The 26465-nt window shown below is 40.5% G+C and overlaps 1 protein-coding gene and 1 long non-coding RNA gene across 10 annotated transcripts in view; one reads left to right on the top strand and one right to left on the bottom strand.

Annotated features, from left to right (window-relative positions):
- Positions 1 to 26465, top strand: part of LOC144585810 (uncharacterized) — a 256170-nt gene that overhangs the window by 129364 nt on the left and 100341 nt on the right. The gene's annotated exons all lie outside the window — the stretch shown is intronic.
- The window catches only part of XDH (xanthine dehydrogenase), an 83379-nt gene continuing 57868 nt past the window's right edge, over positions 955 to 26465 (bottom strand). For 8 of the 9 annotated variants that reach the window (XM_072991104.2, XM_078383011.1, XM_020809339.3 and 5 more), the window contains 13 exons: positions 25208 to 25294; positions 23785 to 23976; positions 23269 to 23414; positions 22775 to 22856; positions 21336 to 21431; positions 20393 to 20521; positions 18245 to 18319; positions 16217 to 16269; positions 14746 to 14860; positions 13066 to 13131; positions 11002 to 11190; positions 8578 to 8745; positions 955 to 5552 (listed from right to left, as the gene is read on the bottom strand). In XM_072991104.2, coding sequence (XP_072847205.2) covers positions 5502 to 5552; positions 8578 to 8745; positions 11002 to 11190; positions 13066 to 13131; positions 14746 to 14860; positions 16217 to 16269; positions 18245 to 18319; positions 20393 to 20521; positions 21336 to 21431; positions 22775 to 22856; positions 23269 to 23414; positions 23785 to 23976; positions 25208 to 25294 — 1449 coding nt within the window. In that variant the 3' untranslated portion in view covers positions 955 to 5501. The remainder of the gene's footprint in view (positions 5553 to 8577; positions 8746 to 11001; positions 11191 to 13065; positions 13132 to 14745; positions 14861 to 16216; positions 16270 to 18244; positions 18320 to 20392; positions 20522 to 21335; positions 21432 to 22774; positions 22857 to 23268; positions 23415 to 23784; positions 23977 to 25207; positions 25295 to 26465) is intronic. The other variant, XR_013540373.1, reaches the window with a different exon arrangement.

The raw sequence follows: 26465 nt of genomic DNA, 5'->3' as shown, positions 1-26465 counted from the left end.
CTATGACTAATTTCACTGGATTTAGAAAGTTTAGCAGAGTTGGATCTTGTTAATACTTGGATGGGGGACAAAACCAGATAATAGAGTGTCCAAGGCAGGGCTAGGAAAGAATCCTGCCCAAAGGCTTGGAAGAATGCTTGCAGTTAGCATTAACAATACTGGGCTAGATAGACTAATGGTTTGACTTGGCACAAGACAGTGCCCCACATGCCTGTGGGTTCCTATGATGGTGGAGCATGGAACACAATGAGCACATTGTGCCGGCAGGTTTTTCGATCTGTGTCTATTTGGTTCTTTTGCAAAATATACCTTGATGGACACGTGCTTCCTCTTTCTCTTTTCTCCTCACCCACCTCTCTGTGGAAGTATTTGATTTTAAAGCAGTATAGAGATATATTCAGAATTGACTGTCAAGTTCCAAAGTGTGGAGAGAGGGGATATAAAAAGGATGGTGCAGCAGTATATTTCCAGCATCAGCAGGATTTGGATTTGATGCCCTTTTCATCTCTATGATGACATGAGTATATAAGCTAATGCCCATTATTCTTTGCCCCAGCATTCGGATAGCAACCAAGAACCAGCATGGGACTGAACAGAAGAGATGTAAGGGTGAGACAAAGCCAACAGGATTAATTCTTGCTAACTGAGGTCAGCAGGAATAAGGAACAGGTTTTGATCCCAGTTTATCTCATTTTAAAGGAAACTCTTTGAAGCTTAAAATTGATATTCATTCCGTGGAGATGAAGTAGTAAAATGTTGCAATTAGGGATGCTATGTAGGAGCAGAAAACAGGTTTTTTCTCTATACTTAAAGATCTTACTTAAAGACCTTCTTGTGTGGTCATGGCAGACAAGAAGTAAAGGAACAGTCCACATGCACTTCACATCCTAATAGAAGGGTTTTTGTTTGTTTGTTTGTTTGTTTGTGCTAGTTACAAATAAGCAAATATCCAGAGACTGTGAAATGCATTTATTTTTGCATTCATTGGCAAAATTTCTCATACATCCAGATCACAAAATCATCAATCAATGAGAAATGTCATTAAAAGGATTGTAAAAGCTACACAAAAATAAGGTAAATTCTCATTCAGAAGACCTCTAAATTTCAAAGGCTTAATGATAAGACTATATCCCTGTTTTAGCAAAACAGCAAGCTGCATGTATGTTTATTTTGTGTTGTTGCTTAGCATGATATATGGTAGACTAGATATAAAACTGCAGTCTTTGTTTCACCTGCAAAAAGAAAAACAGTGGAACAGCTATTCCTCGGGTTTAGGACAAGAGATTTTCTAGACTAGAAAATAATGGTTGCAGTAGATTGACAGAAAAAACGCATTCTAGAATGCCAAATTACTATGTTATGGGTTTATTGTGATTTGCCCATTCCGTGGTGCAAACCACAAAGATCCACACAACAGCTACTCAGTGAAAGTGCTAGTTTTTATAAACTATTTGGCAACTGCTACGGAGTACTAGAAACCAAATTCTGTCTTATTGTTTTATAATTTAATGTTTCTAGTTCAAGAAGCATATATTAGTATACTTAAGTAAACCTTTAGAAAAGCAATTCTTTGGTTCCAGACTTAATCATACTAAGAGAAGAGCCATGATATCAGTGGGACTAAAGTTAGATCCAAAGGATTTCACTGATCTTAAGAACTCTCAATATTTTTCATTGTTTCAGCTGCAAGTAACTTAAGTACATATCCTCTTGTGACATGCTCTTATCTTATGTTGTAGAAATGCCATTGCTCCAGAAGGTACACAATTTGTTTTCATATGACATAGATGATAACAAACAATTATATCCCAAAGGCATGACCCAAAATCAGCAATTTTGAATGACCCTATTCTATGATTTCTCGACATGCTTCAAATAATTTCACATTTAATTGTCAGCATCAGTTTCCACAAGGTGACTGTGGTTTTATTTCTATGAAAGGAGATATTTAACAAAGTGAATGTGATGTGGTTTAGTCTGTGGCAATGGAGTGCAGGCTATGCAAAAAGAGTGCATGCCTAATATAATTATAGAGTGACACCTCTTCAGGGAACAGACTTGACCAGCTATACAGGGTTCTTCCCATTTGCCTATTATTTTAGGACTCTTCCTTTATCATTTCTTTAAGAATAGCAAAATTTCAGTCTACAGGACACTAAACAATTATTCAATGCCTTACAGTTCACTAGAGGCTGTACAGTTTAATCTTTTGCAATGTTTGCATGAGCCCACTGTGATTGCATGATGCAATAGCACCAATTCTACAAATACCTGTCAAAATCAGCTTCAGTATTTATACCACAAGCTTCTCAAACCAGACAGAAAACAAGCCAAAAACAGAAAAGTAGTGAAGTGTTACACTGAACCTCACTGTCCTGCAAAGTAAGTGATGGCAGTCTTGTCCAGAAAGCAGCACAAATTACAGTTGTCCATGGAACTTACCTGCATCCTTAGCATAGCCCATTTCCAAAATGGACCATAACATATAAGAAAATATGACTTTCAATTATTTATCAGCAAATTGATTACAATATTTTTTAATTCTCTCACAGTGTGATCCTAGATTTCTCTATCCACAGACACATTATGTTGAGTTCAGCAAGGCTTACTCCTAAACTAGGGGGTCTAAAACTGCAGCCTTCCATTTTCTTTCCATGCATGCTTACTTGCAGGTCAGATGTACCAAAATCTATGTTTCTTTCTTTCAAGTAAATATATTTATTTAGGATCACTAACTAACCATTGAGAAAAGAGCATATTATGCCAATGTAATGAGTAGATTCATTTTACTGACAAAAAAGGAAGTTGGAGGCAGAGGTTGAGAGCTCTTCAGTCAGATTAGATAACTATCTTCACACATCCTTCTTAAGCAGGGGGAGACTGCAGTGGGGACCTGCCTTTATAACTGTTGGCAAAATCCCAAAGATTAAATTGACAACATGTGGAAAAGGATTGGCTGTTAAAAATCTACTAAATCAGCATTTCTCTGAATGGTGGGATTATACATCGAGAGAACATATTCACAAAAAGTGAATGCTAAAGTGTTTTTTGTTTTGTTTTCATTTTAACTGCAAGCTTAATGAACATTGTTAAGGTTTCAAATTCACACTGAGGGAAAATCTATTCATTTTTCAACTCATTACATCTGCATCTCCGTAATAATCCATTCCCCTTCATGGATTGCTACCCCTTCATGGATTGCTGCCTTGTCGTGGCGAAGGGGCTTGATTAACTGAGATAAGTTATGGGCTATGCCGTGCAGGGACACCCAAGACAGACAGGTCATAGTGGAGAGTTCTGACTAAATGTGATCCACCTGGATGGAGCAGGAACTGGCATGCCACTCCAGTATCTTTGCCAAGAAAACTCCAGGCTCGTAACATTGTATAGGAGGCAGCAACAAAAACCATCCCAAAGAAAAGGAAATGCAAGAAAGCAAAGTGGCTGTCCAACAAGGCCTTAAAACTAGCAGAGAAGAGAAGGGAAACAAAATGCAAGAGAGATAGAGAAAGTTGCAGAAAATTGAATGCTGACTTCCAAAGAATAGCAAGGAGGGACAACAGGGCCTTCTTAAATGAAAAATGTAAAGAAATAGAGGAAAATAATAGAAAGGCAAAAACTAGAGATCTGTTCAAGAAAATGTGAGATATTAAAGGAATATTTTGTGCAAAGATGGACATAATAAAGGACAAAAATGGTAGGGACCTAACAGAAGCAGAAGACATAAAGAAGAGGTGGCAAGAATACACAGAGGAATTATACCAGAAAGATCTGGATGTCCCAGGCAACCCAGATAGTGGGGTTGCTAACTTTGAGCCAGACATCCTGAAGAGTGAAGTCAAGTGGGCCTTAGAAAGCTTGGCTAACAACAAGGCCCGTGGAGGTGATGGCATTCCAGTGGAACTATTTAAAATCTTAAAAGATGGCGCTGTTTTGAGGTGCTACACTCCATATGCCAGCAAGTCTGGAAAACTCAGCAGTGGCCAGAGGATTGGAAAAGATCAGCCAACATCCCAGTCCCAAAGAAGGGCAGTGCCAAAGAATGCTCCAACTACCATACAATTACATTCATTTCATACGCTAGCAAGGTTATGCTCAAAAGGCTTCAACAGTATGTGGACCAAGAACTCCCAGAAGTACAAGCTGGATTTTGAAGGGCAGAGGAACTCGAGAACAAATTGCTAACATGCGCTGGATTATGGAGAAAGCCAGAGAGTTCCAGAAAAATATCTATTTCTGCTTCATTGACTACACAAAAGCCTTTGACTGTGTGGACCACAAAAAACTATGGCAAGTTCTTAAAGAAATGGGTGTGCCTCACCACCTTATCTGTCTCCTGAGAAATCTATATGTGGGACAGGAAGCAACAGTTAGAACTGGATATGGAACAACTGTTCGGTTCAAAGTTGGGAAAGGAGTACAACAAGGTTGTATGTTGTCTTCCTGCTTATTTAACTTATATGCAGAATACATCATGCGAAAGGCAGGACTGGATGAATCCCAAGCCGGAATTAAGATTGTAGTAAGAAATATCAATGACCTCCGATATGAAGATGATATCACTCTGATGGCAGAAAGTGAGGAGGAATTAAGGGACCTCTTAATGAGGGTGAAAAAGGAGAGTGCAAAAATGGTCTGAAGTTCAACATTAAAAAACCTAAGATCATGGCCACTGGTCCCATCACCCCCTGGCAAATAGAAGGGGAAGATATGGAGGCGGTGACAGATTTTACTTTCTTAGGCTCCATGATAATTGCAGATGGTGACAACAGCCACGAAATTAAAAGACACCTGCTTCTTGGGAGAAAAGCTATGACAAACCTCGACAGCAACTTAAAAAGCACACATCACCTTGCTGAGAAAAGTCGCATAGTCAAAGCTATGGTTTTTGCTGTAATGATGTATGGAAGTGAGAGCTGGACCACAAAGAAAGCTGACCGCCGAAGAATTGATGCTTTTGAATTGTGGTGCTGGAGGAGTCCCCTGGACTGCAAAGAGAACAAACCTATCCATTTTGAAGGAAATCAACCCTGAGTGCTCACTGGAAGGACAGATCCTGAAGCTGAGGCTCCAATACTTTGGCCATCTCATGAGAAGAGAAGACTCCCTGGAAAAGACCCTGATGCTGGGAAAGTGTGAAGGCAAGAGGAGAAGGGGACAACAGAGGATGAGATGGTTGGACAGTGTCATCGAAGCTACCAACATGAATTTGACCCAACTCCGGGAGGCAGTGGAAGACAGGAGGGCTTGGCATGCTCTGGTCCATGGGGTCACGAAGAGTTGGACACGAATTAACGACTAAACAACAACAATAATCCATCAACAATAACTGTTTTCTTAGGCAACTGATGATTCACCACTTGAATTATAAAGCTTCATGAATCAGCTGGGCAGATGCAGGAATAGAGATCTGTTTTCAACAGTGAGCCTCTGATTTCTTTTGGCCCCTTGAAGTAAAACCAGCTTAATGACCAGAGACAGGTTTCTTGCAATTACTTCTTTCATACTCTCACAGACCATGGCTTGAAGGTGCCTGGTTTAGCCGTTGGACACTGCACAGAAAAAAGAAGATTGAAGTAATTTAAAAAGGAGGGCAACAAACACTTGCATTGGGCTGCAGTACCTAGGCCCATCCCCTGATGTGACATATTTCAGTTGCTAGGCAACAGAGTACAACCCTCTTCAGATTCACTGATTCACCACCCAGAGTAAAACTGCCAGCCTGGATACTAAAGTTGGCTTTCTGGCATTTACAATCATGGGCATGGAAATAAAACCTCATTTCTCAGTCCTGCATGAATAGCAAGAAAGTTGAAAAATTGAGAAAAGCAGTTTAAAAATATATATATAATAGGTATAAACAGAGAACAAAACAAGAAAATAAGAAACCCTGTTATAATCAGACTTGTTTATCAGTCACATATTTTTAGGGATACCTATTTTTTCATTTCAAAAAATAATATAATCTGCCACTTCTTTATACTTAGGAAATGGAGACTAGGTGAGGCAAGAGCAGAAGCCCAACAGGTCCAGACATAAAGGAAGACATAGTGTCACGAGGGCTTAGTTTTTCACACACCACCAGCCCAACATCAACAAAAGCTTGCTTGTCATGTGCACTCACAACACTAAATACAGACAATGGATCACATGTTGTGACAAGGTGCTGGCCACTTTGGAAATGCCCTTTATAGAGGCTGATGATTTACATATAAATTCATCCAAGTACAATGAGCTCACAATAATTAAATGTCTTAATTAAATGTCTTATAGTGCATATAATGAATAAAAATTAGCATGGACACAGTAATCAATTTCTTCTTTAAGAGTGTTGCTTCACGAATAAAAATTATGGAAGTGAGCCAGAAGGTAGAAAAACTGAGAAGCACAGAAAAAATATGAAATGCAAAAAAAGAGAGAGAAATTAATTAATTGCTGTTTTGGCATCCCACACCATCTGTCTGTCTGTGTCTAGAAACCATTTCACAAAATTCAATATATTGAGGTCAAAGTACTGCAAAACCTGAGACCCCTGGCTTGGATTTAACCTCTGCCATGAACACACTAGGTGCCCTTGAGCAAGTTATTTCTCTCATGGCCCCAGTCTACCTATCTGCACTATGGACAATAACAGACAACACCTAATAGGATTGTTACAAGGATTGTTCTTAGATGATGCACATGTGCTCTGAATGAATTCAAAGTGCTACACAAATTAGAATTCCTCAGGAGTCCCTTCATTCACTTTGCATGCAAGATCAGTGCTTTGGATCAGGGTCCAATTCAGTTCAGAATGATCTGGATTATCTCTGATCTGCTCCAAACTCTGAATCCACAACATGATTTAGAAATGCAAATCTCTGTACCTCCTATTTATCTGAATAGGGAAACTCAAATGGCCATAACTCAAGGGTTCTTGCAAAGGTCCCAAAGCTATCTGTATGGTTAACCTCATATAGAGGATTCACTTCTCTTTTCAGATGTAAGTCTAGTCCAGGGGTCTCAAACATGCAGCCTGCAGGCCATCTGTGGCCCGCCAGATGATAGTTTGTGGCCCCCGCCTTGCCTGGCCCCCTGAAGCGCCCACACATCCTCTGCTGTCAAGAGTCAAAAAAAAGCCTCGCCTCACTCACTGGCTCTCTCCCAAGACAGCGCCTCTTGCACCCTCCATCCGGAACTGCAGCCTGCCAGCCAGCCCGCCTGTCTGCCCACTGGCAGGCTACAGTTCCAGATGGAGGGTGCAAGAGGTGCTGTCTTGGGAGAGAACTGGCGAGCAAGGTACGCTGCCCACCCTTTTCCCTGAGTGCCCGAGCCGCCACTGAGCGATGCCTGAGAGTGGAGCTCACTCTCGGCCCGTCCTCAAAGAGCGCCTCCAAGCCGCCAACAGCAGCTGCCACCGCTGCTGCCTCTTCCAGGGAAGCGACTCTCTGGGTCTCTTTCTCTCTTGGCACCCCCAGCACCAGCCCAGCCAGCTTCCGTCTCAGCTCCCAGCAGTGCTTCCTCCTCCTTCTCCTCGTCTTCTTCATCTTGCTTCAGCCACCTCAGGTCTGGAGGCTGCCTGGGCTCGCCTCACAAAGCTTGCTCCTCTGTCGTGGTGGGGGGTGCTCAGTGTGCCTTTTTTAAGGGGGGGCTCAGAGGAAGGTTGCCAGACCTCCATGTGTGTGTGTTTGTGTGTGCACACGCACGAGTACACCTGTGGGAGCACCCCGTTCTTGTTTAATTTCATGGTTACCGGTGGGGCTTTTTTCCTTTGGCAAGATGAATTCTGTGAGGGTTTCTTTTATATATTTTATGTTGTGCCTTCCTCCTCTCCCCCCCCCCCACTCAGCCAGACTATGCCTCCAGCGGCCCCCAGGAAAATTGAGTTTGAGACCCCTGGTCTAGTCACTCAAAGCCTTTATAAAGCATAAGTGCCCAACAAAGTTATGCAGGTACACTTAATCCTGTTGGAAGTCAAAGTGAAAGTAAAACTATAGATGCAGAACCTATGCTGGTCTAACTAGCATTTAAAATAAAATTACCAGAAACACAAAATGCAAGACAATATAAAGTTCGAGTGCCTTTCACAGGGATCCCTATGCACACACTGGCAGTGCTGCTCAGATCCTTTCCCTACACTGTGGAGTGAAACTGTCAGTGAAGAAATGCAGCTCTCCCCCTTTTCATCATCTCACAGCACTTCAGCATCTTCATTGTACATTGTTACAGAACCTTTATTTGCCCCTTTTAATTTCTCTTTGCCTTTTTCCATTTTATTCACATCTTTGTATTTATTTTTTAAAAAACCCTTCAAAATCCCCAGTTTTTTCAGAGCATTTTGGCACTACCCCAAGGTGCTTCTTAACAAAATCAGAGTTGCCCTTGGATTGCTCCAAATAACTCAATTTCAGCTCAGAATTTAGGATTTCACTACAGTAGTCCACAGCCTTAATAGAGATCTTAAGCACTGTTGTTTTTATTTCCTCATGTTTGGTAAAACCCTTACAAATTAAAAGAGGTTCTGCCCTAAGCCCTGGTTCCTATCAACCCTGTGGATAACTGAATATTAGTAATCAAAGATGAGATAAATTAACCTACCATTTTTGTGAAGATATCAACACAAGCATTGCGAATTCTCTCTGGGGTGGCTGGGCTGTCTAATCTGAATGGGCCTTTTAGTCCTGATTCCTCCCGGGCAGATGCAATGGCGTCTTTAATGGCATAAAACACAGAGGCTGACAGGAATAAGGGAGGTTCACCAACAGCCTGCACACAGAAAAGAGAATCAGATTTTTCTGCCAACCACTTCTTGATGCACAGCTTAAAGGGAAAATGCTTACAGTATGATTCAGTATGATTCAGTTGATGGACAATGTTTGCTAAGGATTGTATGTGAAAAAGTTTACAATGACACCAGGAGATACAGTGGTGCCTCGCTTAATGGGTGCCCCGTTTAACGATGAAATCGTATACTGACGAACTTTTTGCGATCGCATTGCGATGTTTTAAATGGGGAAAAATCGCTTTGCGATGATTGGTATCCTGTTTCGCTTACCGATCATCGCAAAGCGATGATTTTTTAACAGCTGATCGATGGTTCCAAAATGGCCGCCGGGTAAAAAATGGCCGCCCGCTGTTTTCTGGGACGGATTCCTCACTTACCGGGCAGCGAAAATGGCCACCGTATGGAGGATTTTCGCTTAAAGGTGAGTCTGAAGCCCATAGGAACGCATTGAAGGGGTTTCAGTGCATTCCTATGGGCTTATTATCGCATAGCTACAAAATCGCTTTGCAGCGATTTTTGCTGCACCGATTATCATCACTATGCGAGGCACCACTGTATAGCTTAATTCCAGTTAAATGAAGCATCTGTGATGTTATCAGTAAAACCAGTGAAACAAGTACATTACTTGAGAACATTGCTTTTCTAAGAAAAGCTGCTAAAGGATTTAAGAATAGATAAAAACTGTTTGCCATGCTAGAAAAGCATCTAAGAAGCATAGTTAAGCAGTTCATATTCAAACCACTGGAGGGCAGTACTACAGTATGTAAACATGAAGCATATCCATGTATTCCATTAGTGCTCAGCTACTGGGTTCTTCTGATCCAGAATCAGAGTTTGCACAGAGTCACACATTTGGACTGCAGCTCCCTGAATTCTGTCAACCAGCACGGACTAGGAGATTCTTCGAGTCATAGTCCAAAAATGTAATTTTTCCTGGCTCTGTTGCTTTTCTGTTTTACATATTTTATCGGGAAGGAGAAAGACAAGCAGAATGAATGGAATTGGTTTTTTCTTTAAAAAAAAGTGAAAGACATGGACTTAGAGAGATCAGCTGAAATACAGAGACAAAAAGAGAGCAGGTGATCTACAGGAATAAAGCCACGATTCAGCACACAGCTAGTTCTGCTTACGTCACATGCTATACACAAGCTAAAACAAGGTAGCTGACTCTGCCCTGCAGTCTGGTCTAAGCAATGAAAAGGAGACCCCACATTCCCAACATCCCGAACATGAAAGTTTTTGAGGAGCAATGTTTGGACCTGTTTGTTATCAGGGTTGCACACCTCAGACTTTGACACTGAAATCTCAGGTAATGGGATGTTGCTAATCAGGCAACCCAGATCTGATTTGGGGGTTGATCTTGACATACTGTAGATTACACTGAATTTTGCTACTTGATCCAAATGCACTTTTGGAATGTACTTGCTTCCCACAGAGCATCACAGCCTGCAGCCTGCCTATCTCTTCCAAGGCTCTGGAAGGCAGACTCACAAGCATGTATAGAGTTCTTCCTCGCAAGTAGCTTAAGCACATAATGATCTTGCTAAGTCATGATGCTGTTCCAAGATGGAAGGTGAAACTAAGTTAACTAGCCATCTCCCTTAAATCCCATCATCCTGCAGTTTACAGTTGTAAGAGTCCACCAATCAGCGGGTGGCTTTTAATTGGTTTTAGCTGCACCAGCCAAGGCTAATTAACCATGTTCCAGGTGCAACTGGTATTCATCAGCACAACATTCCCCACCCATGTCAAGCTCAGGATGTCTTTTTGAACTTTCTTATCTTGAGATGGTATGCCGTTGTTATAGAGTTCCCAAAATGTTCAGGCCTGGGCTGTTCAGCAGGAGCACTTTAAATATTTTACAAACTTGATGTTAATCCTCTAACCACTTTACAGACATTGCAGACTTGGTGTTAACTCCATAAACCATAATCCCTTCACACAATCACAAACCGTTGGCAGCGGTTGCTTTAGGCTCAGTTTCTGTGGCATCACACAGGCATGTCCTCCGGGTCTAAAGCTTCAGTTCTGAAACCTTGGAGAGTGGGGTGCTGCTGACCTGGCAACCCTAGTCTATAGGTATGTGAAGCATTGATTCATCTATAAATATAGAATCAAAGAATTGTGGATATGAATTGGTCTGTGCATTGTCCATCACCCCATCCTCACTGCTGTTTATTTTGAGCTGGAATGTGCAACATCTGTGGGAGAGTTCTGTCTCTCTGTGATACATTTACCTTGGAAGAATAAATGGCTTTGCTGTTTGGACAGTCCCGTAGAAGCGACACGTGGAACTCTGCCGGTATGTCACCAAAAGCAGGGATTTTGTACATTCCTGGACCCCGGGTGTACAAGTTGCCTTCTGGGGAATAGCGCAGCTCCTCTAGAGTAAAGAGCCCTACTCCTTGGACAAACGCTCCTTCTACCTGCAAAAGAAAACCGAAAACAAGCCATATTCTATTTTAAAATTTTATTTTATTTTATTTTTGAGAGAATGGGCCTTGCCCTCTCAATGTTTTTCATCTCTCCCCCAGTCTGGGACACAGAAATGTATCTGGTGACAAAAATGTGATGAGCGAACCTAAGCTACAAATAATTTAACAATTTGTTCTACCAAAATAATTCATTTTACTACTGTTGTTTATCAGGCCTGTTGCTGCTCATAGATCAACTTAATCAGTTTGTTTGCATGTGCATTTATTTATTTGATTTATTTTATTTGTATACTGCCCATCTGACAACCCAGGCCACTCTGAGCAGTTCAAACAGCACAATAAAACAGACCGTACAATAACAAAATAATGCATAAATTAAACAATACAATGAATTTAAACAACTAAAAATTATCCCTATTCACGAAGGTACCAACAAAGGACACTCTGACACTCATCCAGCAGATCTTTCCAGAAGACATCACAGTCCTTTTCCAACATTGCCTAATGACCAGCTACCTTCTACATGGAACATTTCAAAAAATAGGCCCTGGCTTCGGCACCCTTCACACCCACAGTCTGGTTCTGATATGTGGATGACACCTTCGCAATTTGGAGCCATGGTGAAGAAAAACTGGAAGAATTTCTAAATGATCTCAGTAGCACCCAGCCAAATATTCAATTCACCATAGAAAAAGAAATAGAGGGCCAACTCCCGTTCTTAGATGTCATGGTCATACACAAACCTGACATCCTATTGGAACACAAGGTCTACAGAAAACCTGCTACACAAAAACTCCATCCACCACCCACGGCAAAATAGAGGCATAATCAAAACACTGGTAGACCTGGAAATCAGAACTGTGAAGCTCAGTTTCTCAGCACCGAACTCAACCATCTGAATTGGGCCCTACAGGCAAATGGCTATTCCAAAAATGGAATCACAAAAGAGCCATCAAACCGAGAAAACAGCACCAAACTGAAGAGGAAAAACAGCCACCCACAAATAAAGTATTTCTGCCATACATCAAAAGGGTCACGGACCACATGGGGAAACTTTTGAAAAAACATAACCTACAAACAGTATTCAGGCCCACCACAAAAATACAACAAATGTTACAGTCAGCAAAGGACAAAAGGGACCCCCTCACCACTTCAGGTATATACCGGATACCTTGCAGTTGTGGCCAGGTATATATTGGGACCACAAAATGCAGCATCCACACCAGAATCAAAGAACATGAGAGAAACTGAAGACTAAAACAACTGGAAAAATCAGCAGTAGCTGAACATGCCCTGAAACAAGCTGGACATGAAATCCTATTCCAAAACATAGAGGTACTGAACAACACCAGCAATCATTATGTTAGACTACACAGGGAAGCCATTGAAGTCCACAAACACCAGCAGAGCTTCAACCAAAAAGAAGAAAGTCTAAAACTCAACAAAGCCTAGCTTCCAGCACTGAAAAATACAGCCTGCAAAATGAACACTACCCAGCCACAAGGACCACTGATCACTGTACACAAAAAATTAGCTAATGACACCCATCAATCACAGTAACATATCATCTCTCCCTTGTCACAACAATACACCTATAACAAAAAACCTAATCTCCTGAAAAGGACAAGAAGCTGATCCCACAGCCACAAATACTCAACTATCCCACACACTACACCAAAACACAGACATATTTCTTACTCCTGTCCTCTGAAGATGCTTGCTACAGAGACTGGCAAAATATTAGGAAAACAAAACCTCCAGAACATGGCCAAACAGCCAGAAAAACCTACAAGAACCAACTCAAAATTAAATTGGATGAAGCATCCGCTTCATTTCCAGACAGCACAGCTCAGTTGTATTGCTTACCTGACCAATGTCTATTGCTGGGTTCAGGCTGTTGCCAACATCCATCACAATGTCTGTGCGAAGATTCTAGACATTGGAAGAAACAAAGAATAAGTTCAGAGCTTGTCTTGTATAATTATGTAGATTCTCTTTTGACCTTGCACGTCCTAATGTTTTCTAGCAGGTGTTGCACTGTGGCAAACAGCTGGAACTTTACAGGCCAAACCTCCACCAAAGCATGAATGCACAAATTTGTCTCAGACTAGACATGGCCATGGGCAGAAAAGAGGACCAAAAAGAGGAAATGCCATCCCAGAATGTCCATGTGCTAACTGATATGTACAGATGGAAGTGAACATATTGGCGACCATGAGACCGTCATACCTGCTCAGTCTGCTTTCCAGGTGCTAATTACTGAACTCCCTTCTTAGGGTTCTTTGTCTGTAGAGTTGGCTTTCTTGTGATGGTTGTCATGCTCTCCAACTCCCTAACGAGGGGAATGGACTGGCCGTTACTTTATTGTCCTTCAACCAGCAGACACTTCCCGTTTTATACTTGTGGTCTTTGAATGACTGACCATGATGCCGAAGAAGATTTTTTATCAAGTGTACAAGACATTTCCTTTATTGAGGGGTTTAAAATTTGCGCTTTTACTTTAATTGGCCAGTATTTTATTCCCCAACTCCCTCACAACCTCCTATTTTGTGCACAGTTGCACTTCTTCTTAATTGCTGCTTTCCCAAGGTGACCATTTCTTGTGCTCATTTGCTGTGGAAATTATTTTCCCACTCAAGCCTTGCATACTTAAGTAGAACTCCTAACTTCTCTGTCTCTTCCTGTGTACCTGATTTCAGAGGTCCTCAAAGCCAAGGCATTGTGGAAAAGGTGGCCACTTCAGGACATCAGAAGTCAGGCGTTATCCAGATACCTAGCTGAGATATGGCCATGCTATGAAAGCAAGTAGGCAGCAAATAAACGAGAGAAGCACCATCTCTGTCTCCTTCTTTCACATTTTGTACCTGGTGCCTTCAAGGATACTGCCTTCAAAGGTTGCACCACACAGAGAGCATTGCAATAGTCACTCTTCAAGATTACCAACACATGACGGATTTCCTGTGTAAGTAGGGTGGGAGGTGTGCAATCTGCCTAAGTATATAAATAATTATATAAATAATTAAATAATGGGTACACACAGGAAGAGACAGAGTTTTCCTCAAGTATGCAAAGCTTGATAGGGGGGAAAACTTCCTCACAAATATGCACAAATTATTACAAAGCATTCAAAAACAAATATCAGTGGGTAACTTCAAGTCATAATGAGCAACCTCCAGATGTCCACATGTACTCATATCTGGACCTTAGAAGACTACTCCTACAACTCTCATTCTCCCCTCAACAAAACAATCTTACAAAAATGATGTTTTAAAAAAAAACAACCAAAAAAAGCCACTCTAGTGACTGCATTAAAAAAAACACACACAAAAAACAAAGGTCGGGCAAAGGGTAATAAGAACATTGTCTCCATGCCACACAAAGTGCACAAAGGCACTTTTGAGCCCTCCAAAATGCAAAACCTTGGAGACTAGGAGGAGCTGAAGGGCTACAGGGGCCAAGAGTGCATTTTGAGCCCTGGATGCACCACATGGCGCATGGGCCTCACCTTGCCCACCTTTGCTTTAAGGGATTGCCTCATCTGCTTACCTTGTGGTCACCAGTAAGACAGTCTATCTCAACTTCAGAACAAGCAACACCATAAGAAAAGTACAAGAAGGCTGTTCCTTCATTCTTTTCAAAGTCATAGTCAAGGCCAGGAATTCTTAAGAAAGAAAAGAGAGGAAAGGATTAAATCAGGGATTTTATCATTTCATCCAAGTTAAGATTTCTACCATTTATCATTTGGAACATTATAACCAATTTTTCAATGAGCAAGGGAACTATATTGACACACTGTGCCAGTTTCTGCCCTATTTATATTCTCTTCCCTCTCCATTTTATCTCTTATTTTTCCACAGCAGATTTTGTCCATATTGCTCCTAATGTAGCTTTCTTCAGCCTGGCGCCCTCTATATATTTTTAGCCTTAACCACCCATTACCCCTCAACCAGTGGCTATGCTGGCAGCCACTGATGGGAGTTGTGTGCCAAAATTCCTGGAGGGACCCAGAAGAAAAGTACAAACTTCCATGTTGTCTCCTCATTTGTGTCCTCCTTCAGCTCCAAATACGGTAGTTGAAGTGTTAAAACCACCACATTCTTGCAAAGCAAATTAAAAGAGCCGGAATCACAGAAGGGCAATGCAGTTGCTATCACATCCTGCTGATGGACTTTCAAGCAAGCAACAGGTTGGCCATTGTGCAAATACAATCCTGGGCCACATCAGTCTTGCCCTGATCCAGTACAGTATGGCTCATCTTATATTCTTATGAGCCACCTCAGAACAGTTAATATGGTGGCCATCTATCCTACTTTAGAGAGGACAGTCTGTTACATGAAGGTATGTGTCCTATGTTTGGAGGGCTGAGCAGTAGTAGGTAAGTATTATACGTAATTAAAAAAACATATACTAATATATCCAAAATGGCAGGCAGACCAGCTGCTGCTTCTTTGATTTGGATGCAACACCCAAAATGTGTAAATGAACTTGCTAGATCTGGCAGAATCTGACTAACTACATCAAAGCAGAATTTAAGGTCCTGGATTTGTGTCTGATGGAAATTAAACTTTGATAAATCTCAATCGGCACGTAATACAGATTAAGCTCTGCCCAAACTTGCAGGCCACACCCAATTCTGAATTTACAATGCCTTAAAGCAGAGCAATGTACCCAAGCCCAGTGAGGAATATAAACCCTTGCATAAATAACTAATAAATAAATAATTGTGAAACCTGTTTAACAATCCTTTTAGCTATACTCATAAAATAAAAGCTTCATTTCATCATGGGCCATGTAGAGACTGAAGGCTGAAACTTCAAAACTAAAAGATCTTAGCCGATCTATCATGTTTACAAAACACAGCCTTTATACAAGAGATTATGGATCATGTATTTTATTATTAATACATGTCTAAACACTTAAAATTACTTCAGCAGTAAGAACAGGAAAAAAAGCACCCAAATGCCCAGAGCACTTACAACCACTTTTATAAGGCCACCTGCCCGCTTTGCTGACTCACCTATAAAATCCAGTTGCCGACAGACTGACACAACTATGGTAGGCTGTTGACACCTGATTTAAAAAAAAGATTTTTTTAAAGCGAGGGCTCTTGAATGATAGAATACTTGCAAAGTTTCATGGAAAAGAAAAAAAATTAATGGATTTATTATAAATAATTGAAACCCACCCTTGTTCAAAAGGGGAATCACCATCAACAGAACTGCACACAGAAGATTACATTTCCCTTAGCAGAGGATGAACATTCCATGGGTCATAGGATCTATATAGGACCTGCAAAGGCCACCCGTGTAACTACCATGTTTGCCCACTTCTGCCACGGTCCCCAAATGCCACCTACACCTACCTCCAGATGCCCTATATTCTCTTTCCCAGAGTTATCTGGCTCTCCCCAGGCAGCCAAACAGCAGGACTTTGGTGGGCTGTCAAGATAATGAGGAAAAATAGTGCACCAAGAATTGTCACCATGTAGCTGCCTTACCAGCGCAATCTGGTTTCTACAGGCATCCAATTTGCTATTTTATACAGATAATTATCTTAGAATCTGGGGTAAATGACATACAAGACCAGGCAGAACAAACAGAAGAGACTGGATTCGGTGCGAAGAGACAACATTAAAGCCTCTTTTTCCTCCCAGAAAGCTGATGGGGAACAAAAAAGATGACTATGTGTGCATGCATATATGTGCATGTGTATGTGGATCCCTGATCCACTATTGCATATGGCCCATGGTAGTGGAAATGTTGCTAATCTGTATAGCCTACACGATACTGCCCAGTTGGGGACTCATACGGAGCATTTGTTGCATTTTATGTGGCACTTTTCCTGCTCTCTAGACAACAGAAAGCTTACACCAGTAATGACAGTGATACAGTGCAACAAAAAAAAAACAACCCCTGTTTTCCCATGCTTTTTAAAAATCATCTTCAGAAAGTCAAGGGTGTGCTGCCCCACTTTGTACAGCCAGCAAAGTCCAAGTGGCAATTCAGGTGGCAATTCAGCCCTATTCCACTTAAAGAAGCTTAAAAACCCAGCACAAAATTCTAGCAGAAGATCATTTCTAGAGTTTTGAAAACAGTGGCTTTGGAAGGCCATTGATTTTTCAGATGAATTATCAGCCAGAATTGTGCCAGCCTACTATCCTTAGGACCTCTCAATTTAGCTCTAACCTACTAAAGAAAAGGACAGAAGATTCAACAGACAAAACAGACAAAGATGTTTTTAAAGGGCTCTAAAGGGTTTCTTCAAAGGTTTCTTCAAGAATGTTGGAACATTTTTAATTAACATTGTACTTAAATAAATGCTGATCTGATATCAGAGAAGTAGAGCAGCGTGGACATAAATCCCAGTGAAATCTGTGCTTAAGTGACACCAACCAGCATAAGGTGGGAAGGAGCAAATGCTCCTCGTGGACAAAGCCTGTGTGCAATACTGCATAAAAAATAACTATAAAGAAGGATCTTCTGTCGTAAGAGATTTTTCACTAAAAATCCTGGGAGATAACATAGCATTTTAAGGACATTCATGTTCCCACACAACTCTTTTCTATGCTCGCTAACTCAAGTGTATGGAGAACCTGACTTTGTACTAGAAAAACCTTATTCTGTAACAGAGTTCAGCACAACAGTGACATATTTGCCAACATCAGTTCCCTGAAATCCCACTGTAGGATGCCAGAACAGGATAAGGCTGGTGCAAAGGTAAGGCAGGACAGAGAGTAGAGATGGGGAAGTCACCAGAAAGAACACTGCCTAGATTCACGGTTCTGGAAGTCATTAAAATTCAGAATTGCAACAATTGCACCTTGTATATGGTAATCGCAAGTTTTTCATGATGATCTACAAAACTCCCTCTCTCTCTCTTGGGCATATAGCATAACTGAGAAGACTGCTAGAATGTCAATCAGACCTCTATAACATCTTAAGTTCCAGCCACTCAAGAACACATGGATTGACCACTGATAATTTAATTATGGCACCAAATTCACAGCTGACATTCCATCACTAAGGTTTAGTAGATGCGAACATACCCAGTCTTCCCAGGATCCTTTTGGGTTGGCAGCTTTGATGGGTTCCAATCTCTTTAGGATAGTCTGACAAGCATTCTGGAGAAAGAAAGAAAGTATAAAACAGCAATACATCAGACACACAGCCCTTTCTATACCAGCAGGTTGCCATTACATATGCTGGATTCTCTTTTTAAGGTGAAAACATATGTACTGTACCTTGTGACCATTGCTGCCACTGCTTCAAAGCTTCTAACTTTTAGTGGCTCTAGCTGCATGTTCCTATTAAAGTGCTAACCAGACATGAATGCTCTCTCCAGATTGAGTGTGCTCCCCATGTTGAAAAAAAAAAGGTACTAATCTCTAGATGGCGCAAGAATCACATACAACTGGCACCTTTATTATTAAAATCATCCTGGTGAATACTTTTGAATAACAACCTTATTTCTAATGAGCTTCCATCTCAAACAATATCTGCTACAGGCTTCCTGCAATGTATATTTTTGAACAGCAAGCCAGGCCAGCCTTTTGCAGGGAGGCTGCATGGGCGCACTGCAGACAGAACCAGTACTATCCGTGATCTCCTGTTGAGTACACCCTATAGTAAACAGGATGGATCCATTTAGAATCTTCATTCAGTATACCATGATCACTAGTACACCACTGATTAGATCAAATGTAAGAATACACAGAAGCATAGTAGCCAGGCACCTACTGTACTTCATAGGGCTGCTTGCCTCTTTGTACAACTACAAACAGAAAAACTGCTTTTTTTGCTTTAAACCTTCCAGAATGCCCCAGCCAGCACGGCCATACTGCTCATGTATACATTGATCAAAGTGGAGCCTTTTAAAGGCAGAAGCAAATAAAAAGCACTTATTCAGAGAAAGAGAGATGCTAAACCTCAGAATTCCCACATTTTTAGGACTTTTAGCTTAGTATGGTCCACTCTGACCACCAGGGCTTTCCAAGGTCTCTGGCCAAAGTCCTTCACATCACGTGGTGACTTCGATTGATGAGTTGATGGCTGTGCTTAGAAACATTAGCAATGAAAAGCATGGGCTCCACCCTAGGTCCCCGTGTTAACCTGCCTAAATGGCCCAGTGAAATGCCATGCTTGTGGGACAGCACCCATAAAAGAGAATGTCAGGCTCAGTCAGAAAACATGCCCAGATAAGCACCGAAACACAGAGGCTAAGCTTCTTTTTTAGGTACCCTCTTTCCCTTCTTTCAGATGTAAATGCTTTAAATAGCATGGGGATTATCACCTTCTTCAGCGGCTAGCATGTGGATGGATGATGGCCAGTTTCATGTACATTTCTCACAGAGCTTTCTGTAATTTATTTATCCTGCTGTACTGCAGTCACTATTAATAGGTATTTGATGCTCGATGTAGGGACTGGGTTATTTGTTGAAAATATTGTTATGGTTTTCTTTTTATTATTGTTTTCAAATTGTGTTTGCAATCCTTGGAGAGATCTGTTGGGTCAAATTGGGGCAGTGTCATGGCTGATGTCCTTTTCTTGGCAGTAGCTAATCAGATGGCTCCAGGAAGACTGTTTATTATGCATCTTTTTAAAAAAGAATTAACCACATTTCATGAGAGGGTTAACCTCCCAACCTCCCATTTTGGTGCTTTTTTTGTGTGAAAAATCTACAAAATTATTTCTTGCCCACACAAAAAAATTACAAAAAAGCAAGTTTTCTTCTAATGCAGAATATAAGATTTTGGTGCAAAAACAGTAAACAAAATCCATTTGTGTAGCTACACAAATTGCATAACTTTTGGAAGTGAATTGCCCCAAGTTAAGAAATCATCATAGACACAACCTCATGTAACTCAGTATGCAACCAATAATGCCTATGGCGATTTCTTAACTTGGGACAATTCCTTTCCAAAAGTTACACTGTTTGTACTATGCCAGCATAAGCAGGTAAAATGACTTAGCCCAGTGTCCCCCACCCCCACCTCAATGCTGTTGCTAATGAAAAAGGTGCTGGCCTTTTGTCTCAGTTGTACAAACTGAAAATCCTTCAGCAGCGGAGTACACCACTTTTCAGTCAGGTGTCCTAATGTATGAAGATGCTGTTTTTTAAAAACCAAAGATGAAAAGATGTGTGAATATACATTACATTCATATGATAGCATAGCACATAAGTAATGTTCCTTACTGAAACAGCCATCCCGTTGATATCGGCACTGACAGAAGCAGCAGTTGGAGATGCGTTGGGCACAGTATTGGTGCTTGTCTCACTGATATAGATCTTTGAAGTTGGTATCCCCAGACTTCTGCTGGCCACCTACAAAGAGACAGGGCACACTCGTGAACTTTACTGCCATCTTTATTGCTCATGTTTGTAGGATTTCTTCATATACTAACCCCAGAAATCCCAACATTTTCTAAACCACGTCATAACTGATGTTGTGTTCTTCAATTATGTAATTATGGAATAAGCTGCGTCCTACTGCTCTGATTTATAGCTGCAAAGATAATCAGAATATGCATTTTTATCACATATTCCTCATCAGTTGTGAGAAAGTATCCATTTGCATACAAAACAGAATGGATGTGAAATGAACTGTAATATGTTTAAGACTGCATTTTAAAAACTAGTAGAGCGCTAGAAACAATTTTTAAAGGAACTGCTATTATGCGAGAAACAATGGTTATCTTTGAGTATCTAAATGGCAGACTGAACAAAACTGAATGCTTTAGGCATACATTCAATTAATTATTCTCATTGTTATGATTTTCCTGTTATGTCTGGAGGCATTTAAATAGCACAGCCGAGAGGAAAAAAGAATTTAGGTGAAAATAGATTGCTCCCCTTTTCTTCCCTTTTTAATAAAAAGTAGCCCTACTCAGCACCCCTCAAAAACCGAAAGCAGCTTCCCTGAGGAAAGAGAGGTGCTGGAGGTGGCAGCATCAGCTCAGGAAAAGACCCAAAATTAAGCCGCAGTCCTTCCTATTTTAAGCATGCGATCCCTTTATATGAATGGGCTTGCTGGATCGTAGACAATCATGTTATAAAAATCTAGTGAAAAAAGGATGGTGTTTATTTTTAAAAGCATATGTTATAGCAGCAGCCTATCACATAGGCACTCCTAATTTACCTGGATCATCTTGGTGTGTAGGCCCTGGCCCATTTCAGTCCCACCGTGCGTCAGCAACACCGAACCATCTGTATACACATGTACCAGGGCACCAGCCTAGCATAGAAAACAGAGAGATTTTCCAACTATTCAATGCATCATTTCTTGGGGAAAAAAATAATGAGGAGTCTAGTGGCAAAGACCAACGAGATTTATTTGGCATAAATTTTCAAATGCTGCAGCCCGTTCCTTCAGAGGCATACCTGTCTTCAATGAAAAATTGGTCCATGAAACCTTTTGCCAATCAAACCTTTTCTTTCAGGTGCCACAAAATTCTGTGTTGTTTTTGTCCACACAGAACAACAAAGCTTTCCCTAGAAAACATCTCCAGGGCACTTTTTACAGTTGCTATCTCAGGCACAATCAATTTTCTTCAATATATGCATATACAAAATGCACCCCATTGTCTAACGATTGCACTACCATACCAGTTTCTGGAGCAACACAAGTTCTTTCACATTTATTGAACCGTAGAAGGATACACTAAAAAAAACATGCCATTATTAGCACATGGGCCTTTGAGTGCATAGTACCTCATACAAAAATGACAGCTACTAACCCCTGTTACATAGTCAGTGAATGTATGTGAGAGGCACATACGTACCATATACGTACCATATATACCATATGCAGAAGTAGGCAGCACCTCAGAACTCCGCAGGCAGTGGTTCAAGAAAGCAGAACAATGTGTGCCTTACCCCCCCTCCCCTGTACCCCACCTAATCCAGCCTGAACCCCTTACATGCTGTGATTGATGCTGTTCCAAAACTGAAGTAAGATTTAACTACACATTTTGCTGCTTCCATATGTGGAATGTGGGGGCACATCACCATGGATAGGAAATATTTGGTTTTTAGATCACAGGCCACATGGGCTGCTGAGTTCTGGGAGCTACAGTCAATCCAAATATTTCTCTTCTCTGGACATTATCTTGTCCTTCATCCCTGGAAGCATCATGCCTTTTGCTGATCACCTCAACAAGAGCTTGGAAAGTTACTTCTTAAAAGTATTTTGTTCCCATTATAGTATTTAAGTAGTCATATTCTAAAGTAGCTTGTGTTGTTTATTACTTTTCATTACCAGGGATTGGGGTGGTGGTATTAAAGCTTAGGATAAGAAAATGACATAAATAGTAAATGACAGAAACATTCCAGAAATGTTGAAGAATTCCTAGCAACATGGATCTTAAATACCATTTAAAAGTAACTTTAGAAAGTAACTAGGAAATTGTTGCATATCATACCAATAACTCTTTGGTTAAAATTCTGCTGTTTTTTTACCCTGACACAAGTGCAATGGCATAAATTGCTGTGGTGAATTGCCACTAGTTGACCTCAGCATTCCCTATGAAGATGAAGTCAAACTGACTAAACAATAAATAATTAAGAGGGCATGCATACCTGGTTGAGGAAGGGAACTGTGAAGCTGATTCCAAATTTGGTTGGAATAATGTCCATGCCTCTCTTCTTCCATCGGTTCTGCCTGGGATAATAGAACAGGGTCAACATCACATCCCTTCTCAATTGAAATTCCCCTGAACCAGACCAGATCTTGGGAAAGTTATGGATGGCAATTCCTTGTATCCGTTAGCTGGCTCAGGCACAGATGTGTGATGCCTTCCTTGTTTTATTGTTTTTCTTGATATCTTTAATGCTGTTGTAAGCCACCTTTGTATGCTCATTGTTTTTACCTTTAAATATTGTCTTTTACTGATGTAAGCCACCCTGGGTCCTTTTTAAGGAGAAAGGCAAGGTAATGAATGAATGAATGAATGAATGAATGAATGAATGAATGAATGAATAAATAAATAAATAAATAAATAAATAAATAAATAAATAAATAAATAAATAAATAAATAAATGAGTAAGCAAACAAGCAAGCAAGCAAAACAAACCTGTTGAACTCATCAATGAGTTTCCTTCGGGAGTGATAGTCTGAGGTTTTCAGGCACTCATCCCAGCATCTTTGCAAGGTGACTCCTTCTAGCTTTTGATTGAAATGAGTCCGATCTCCTTCATTATAGAGATTGAGCTTTCTCACCTTCTCAAAGTAAAGGGCAGAAGAACAGCTTTCATTAACACTTCAAATGTCTCTCTGGTGGGTTAACCAAACTATTTTAAGAGCATACTACCGTATTCTAAATACTCTTGACACCAAGTATCATGCTGAGATCATGTTTTTCAAAGGAAACAAGTACAAAATATACTGCTTTCTAAGTACTTGCCCAGTCAAAACCTGGGTTTGGGAAAAGTTTTTGACTGGAGGCCCTGAGAGCTCTGTATGGACTGAGTTTCCAAACTTCTGCAAAAGATTACTTATGTTGCTTTTATAAAAATCAGTTGTTGACTGGAGGACACATTTTTAACAGAAATAGCAGGGTTTATGAAATCACATCTCAGTGATGACCTACCTCTTCTGCAGGAAGCCCACATGTTGAGGCAACATCACTCATCCAGCACTCTGTAACCATCATCCCCTGGGGACCCCCAAACCCACGGAATGCTGTGTTGGAGGACAGGTTGGTTCTGCAGACTTTCCCTATGCCTCTGATGTTTGGAATGTTGTATGAATTGTCCATGTGAAGGATAGCTCTGTCCATGACCTAAGCGACCAACAAGCACAGCACAAATCAAACATCTCCTCCCATAATTGTCTGCAGAGGTTACTTTTCCTGATCTTACAATCATGAGTTGCAGTACAAATCAATAATTGGCCCATTTTGCATTCAGATACCAATCATAAAAATATATATATTTACACTTATATATTAGTAATGACAGTAAATATGAGTTCCTGACACTCATTTTGTTTGACTGCTTCACTGAAACAGCAGGTTAACACATTGTTGAAATTTTATATCAAACAATGAAACAGTCCCCACTTGTACACCCAAGACAATAATATTTTATATACACAAACAAATTGCTTAGAAACAATGAAATGGTATCACAGCATGCCACTTCAGCTGAACTCCTGCTGTGCAGTTACATAAACACCATTACAAATTGCTGTAAATTAAGAAATAACATAGACATTATCTCTTCATGCCAAGTTGTGCAACTCAGTATGCAACAGTACATCTATGGAGATTTCTTAACTTATAGCAATTCACATCTAAAAGTTGCACCATTTGCCTAACTGTGCAACAAGATTTTAGCCATCAAATGCCTACTGGGAAGAGGTAGGAAAAACTACCCTCACATTTCAGGACAGGAATTATACCTCAGTATGAAGCTTCTTGAGTCTTCCCTCACAGTTATGAAAACATGGTGCAAGATGTGTGCATATGTAATTTTTAAGAAGGTAAAATGCTCACAACGAAGTCCTTATATCATCTATCTGCATTTATTGGGCATTCTTATGCTTAAATAGCCTATTGTTTAGCCTAATGTGGATTTTTGGATTTCCATGAACTTCAGTTGTTCGTTCATGTTACTAATATTTGGGAGCCAAATGATCCTGGAGTTTCATCAACCATCCTTCAGCTTCAAGTCCTTCACATTTCTATGGCCAGGATCTTGCTGGTGAAAAACATGTATAGAATGATAATTGTGCAAGTCAGTCCTCCTTTGGTGAGGTTCCTATTGCATGACTGATAACACAGTTTTTGTCCAATAAATCATGCAACAGACAATCCACACCAAAAAAAAGGGAAAAGGAAGAAAAAGAAATACTGATGAAATTGCTGGTATGTATGAGAATCTTTTTACACCAGAATTTGGTGTAATTTGTTCTCGTTTCATGTCTTTCCATTTTATCTATGCAGTTCAACATCTTGCCTGTTCTTACACCTGCACATTAAGGAAACCGACTGGAATGTTTGCTTAACTTACTCCGTGAGACAGATCAGCTGAATTCCCTCCATTGCTGTAATATGACACTTCTAGACTAGTAATCTTTCCATTCTTCTTGAAGCCAACCTAGGAGAGATAAGGGAGATGTGATTAAGTTCAGAAATTTCAACCTTTCCAGTTCCAGATGTTTTGATTTTCTGTACACTGAATTTTCTGGATGACAGAAATAAGACCTGCCAACAAGATGGTAATAGCTATGTAATAATTTTATCCTCAGCAAGTTTTCTCTCACCTGTGCTGGACTACAATGGCCATTATCCCCCCAAGCAGAACCAAATGGCTTAGATGGTGAGGTAATAGAGAGGGACCACTTTCTAATGCTATCTGTGTTACAGAGGACTTTCCCCCTGTACTGTTTGGAGAAGCCTCAAGATATCGCTATGTGCAAAGTGAATGCTTTATCACTGAACTTTCATCCTTCCTCACAAGAATTGTGTCTTTTTAAGATCCATTGGAAAAAACAAATAGTGAAGACTGTTTGCTAGAACACACTTTCAAAATGTCCTGTACATAAAGAATGCTTGTGGCTAGTCTAGATGTCTTCCATCTGAAATGCATTTCTACATAACTATTCCCCACCCCCAAACAATTTCCCATGTGTGCACTGAGATAAAACAGTCCTATAAGAAGCCAAGATCATGTTTATCCTCAAACCCATGCAAACAGCTTTTCTTTTTGTCCTCCTTGATGAAAGCTACATGAGGAGACACACAGCAGCACAGGAAAAAGCCTGGTAGTTAGAAAGCCCATCTATGACTCCATGTGTTTTTATTCTCCATAAAGTCCAAGTAGGCATCCTTTTTAAGGAGAAAGGCTGGGAAAAATATATATTAAATAAATAAATAAAATAAAATAGGTACGTCCCACCCTACGTATCACCACAGATCACATGTTATCATCAATAGCATGGTGCTTTATAAAAGCAAATACATATTAAACCAATATCTTACAGTGCCACTGAATCACAATGAAGTACTGCTACTGAGCAGAAGAAATATATACCTTAAATCTTACTATATTTGCATTCTTAGATTTAGATTAGGCATTCTTCAGTCTCAAGAGACTATGATAACATGCTCTGAATAGAAGTCTTGGAACATCATCTAGTGTGGCTGAAAAGGCCAATTCAAGAATAACAATCCCTTCCACACTGAACACAAATACAACACTGAACACAAATACAATCTGTCCCCTGATTTTGCTGGTTTCAGGATTGTCTCTTTGCCTCGGCCTGCTG

This window comes from Pogona vitticeps, chromosome 1 (genome assembly GCF_051106095.1).
Source record: "Pogona vitticeps strain Pit_001003342236 chromosome 1, PviZW2.1, whole genome shotgun sequence".
NCBI classification, from domain to species: Eukaryota; Metazoa; Chordata; class Lepidosauria; order Squamata; family Agamidae; genus Pogona; species Pogona vitticeps.
Note: the sequence above shows the minus strand (reverse complement) of the source record. Positions and strands in the feature narration are given on the sequence as shown.